Source organism: Manis pentadactyla, chromosome 9, assembly GCF_030020395.1.
Source record: "Manis pentadactyla isolate mManPen7 chromosome 9, mManPen7.hap1, whole genome shotgun sequence".
NCBI classification, from domain to species: domain Eukaryota; kingdom Metazoa; phylum Chordata; class Mammalia; order Pholidota; family Manidae; genus Manis; species Manis pentadactyla.
Genome location: NC_080027.1, coordinates 43,722,937 through 43,725,931, shown reverse-complemented (window position 1 = coordinate 43,725,931; position 2,995 = coordinate 43,722,937). Strand labels below are relative to the sequence as shown.

General features: G+C 45.1%; 1 protein-coding gene across 1 annotated transcript; it reads right to left on the bottom strand.

Annotated features, from left to right (window-relative positions):
- Positions 1 to 403: 403 nt before the first annotated feature.
- On the bottom strand, positions 404 to 1,339 carry LOC118912149 (olfactory receptor 52J3). The gene has a single exon (XM_036884947.2). The coding sequence runs from the start codon at positions 1,337 to 1,339 to the stop codon at positions 404 to 406; it is 936 nt and encodes a 311-aa protein (XP_036740842.2).
- Positions 1,340 to 2,995: the final 1,656 nt, after the last annotated feature.

Sequence of the window (2,995 nt, the reverse complement as noted above, 5' to 3'; positions counted from 1 at the left end):
AAATTAAATGAATAATTAAATGAATATGTGAATGAGTGAATGAATGCCTGAAGTACAGGGTCCAAAACCAGTACCACATTTTTTAAATTGCATAGCACACAGACCCAATATAATATATTCTTTCACCAGAAAAGAAACAGCCTAATGCTATCAAGGATTCTGCATGCAGACAGACAGACACAGGTCACACAAACCCCTTGCAGGACAGGCCAACAGCCTTTGAACTTGAGATCCAAGGATGTTGCCCCAAGTCCCCAAATCCATTACCTAGGAGCTTGGAACAAATCCACTTGCATTGTAATCTGGCAGCAACAGGTTAGGACCACAAGACATTTGTAAAGGCAAGAACACACCAGTCTTCCTAGATGGATCAAAATCCTGAATAAAGAATAGGGTAGGTGTCTTAATTTTTAGAAAAGACACGGAGCACTCGCTCGCGTATCTGCTTGGTCCGCACACCGTAAATGACGGGGTTCAGTGAAGGGGGGATCACCAGGTACAGGTTGGCGACAAGAATGTGAATATAGCGTGGTATGTTGTGCCCAAATCGGTGAGTGAGGAAGGAGAAGACCGAGGGAACATAGAAAACACACATGACCCCAACATGGGAGCCGCACGTGTTCAGGGCTTTGAGCCGGGCTTCCCGCGATGGGAGGCGGAAGACAGAGCGGAGAATGTAAACGTAGGAGATGCCGATAAGGACCAGGTTCAGAAGGAAGAGAGAGACCACAAAGAGCCCATAGATGGCATTGATACGGATGTTTCCACAGGACAGTTTTGCAATGCCCATGTGTTCACAGTAGGAATGAGCTATTATACGAGCCTGGCAGAAGGGTAGGCGGTAGATGAGATAAATCATGGGAAACGTAAGCAGGACTGGACGAATTACAATGCACATGGTGATGCCCACCAGCACCCGGGACGTCAAGATGGTTGTGTAGTGGAGAGGAGCGCAGATGGCCACATAACGGTCAAAAGCCATGGCCAGTAAGACCTCAGCCTCCATGCCAGTGAACGCATGGATCAGAAACATCTGGGCCACACAAGCGCCAAAGTTAATCTCATGGGCATCAAACCAGAGGATGCCCAGCATGCGGGGCACAGAGCTTGTACAAAGGGCCAAATCAGTCGTGGAAAGGAGGGCCAGAAAGTAGAACATGGGCTCCCGGAGGGTCTGCTCCGTCTTGATGACTAGCAGAATTGTGGCATTTCCCACTAAAGCCACAAGGTAAACAGAGCAGAAAGGCAGGGAGATCCAGGCGTGGATATCTTCCAGACCTGGGATTCCAATGAGGAAAAACGTGGCTGGGTGTAAACTGCTCCTGTTGTGGTGTATCATCCTGTCACTGGTCAAATGAAGTGAAGCTGCTTCTCCTGTAGAGTGAAGAGTGAGAGAGGGGCAGGGGGTGCTCAGAAGAGATGTCAGGGAGGAGATGGTATGTCAGCTGCTAGCTCCATGTTCCATCAGAGTTGATGTCATGTTTGCTAATGAGGGCGCCTGTTACTGAGGGACATATATTGAATCATCACTATACCATTTGATAGACCAAACCAACATCACACTCAGAGTTTGACCAAGCCAAATTCATACACTCTCTGGGGAGTGATGTGGAAACGTCTAGACTACACATGGGATAAAGATGATATACTACAGAGGCAGTCAGAACTACCATTAGGAAATCCATGAGAATAAATCATAGAGTCAGGTGTACAGGCAATCACAATCAAATCCTGAATTCTTCTGACTTAGCCATAAGTATGTAAAAGCTCTGACTAAACTCAGTAGCTTCTCACAGACACCAAATAAGATTATGAGGCAGTCACATGTTCCAGACAAGCATTGGCCCCTGGAGGTGCCTGGCCAGGAGCAGAAACAGCCACTGTTCATGTTTTACAGGCTGCACAGAGCATCCATTGGGAAAGGGAAAAAGAGGGTTGTCTAATGCCTACTTAGAAAATCATAATGTTTAAAACACACTTTTGTTCACTTTTCACAGCACATCAGGTATTCTCAGAGCACCTGTTAATTCACCTGAGTTAATTTTACCACTGCTATGGAGTCAACACTTGCTTGGTTACTCCTTCCAGTTCAAGACACAGGAAATCTAGGTAGGAAACCCTAAAAGCCTCAGATGGTTTTGAAACTAGAGGGTATTTTTGTAGCTGTCTGGATAGCAGTGTCTCAATAGAGACTTTTCTACTGATATAAAGGGAATGGAGAAAGATACCTAGGGAATGCCTTCAAAATGCTACAGAATGGATCAAAACATGCAGGATGAGGTAAAGACGCTTACCCTGGGGTAGGTGGTACAGCAGTGGTGATAAAATCTAAAGAGATCCTGGTTTTGTCCTTGTTTTACCTTCACTTTCTTACCATTTTTAAATTAACTTTACCTTCCAGTATAGAAAACATACCAAGATGAAAAAAATGAACTCTATTGTTTGTGAGTTCAGTCCAAGAGAGGGGACAAGGTCTACAAGGTGCATTTATTTGTGTTCTAGAAAAACATAGACACCCTGTCCAGCTAAGAAAAAAAAAAACATTGCCTAGTAGAAAGCTGATGGCCGGGGCCAAGCCTGCAGAGTCCCTGGCACCTATTTTGGAGCAACACTCGGAGCCCAGTCTCAGCAGTAGGTCTCTGCTACCTCATTCCTTCCTACTGCCACAGAAACTTATTTCATCCAATGTAATGGACAGGATGATATTAAATGCCTTGGATCTTTCTGAGAGATTTTGAAGATAACTTAATCACCATTTTAAAACATTTTTTTTTTTCCTGAATGTTGCAGGCTGGCCACATGGTCCAGCTGTCAGCCTGCTCTGCCCATGTTTCTCTCCATTGTATGCCACACCTCTCCAGCAGAAATCAGCAGCTAATTCACCTCTTCATTCCATAGGAATCAAGACGCACACATAGCATCAAGCAGAGCAGCACCTATTCCTGTTTCTGAGCAGTGTGCAGAGGGCATGTTTATATTAGGCTCAAGTACCTAA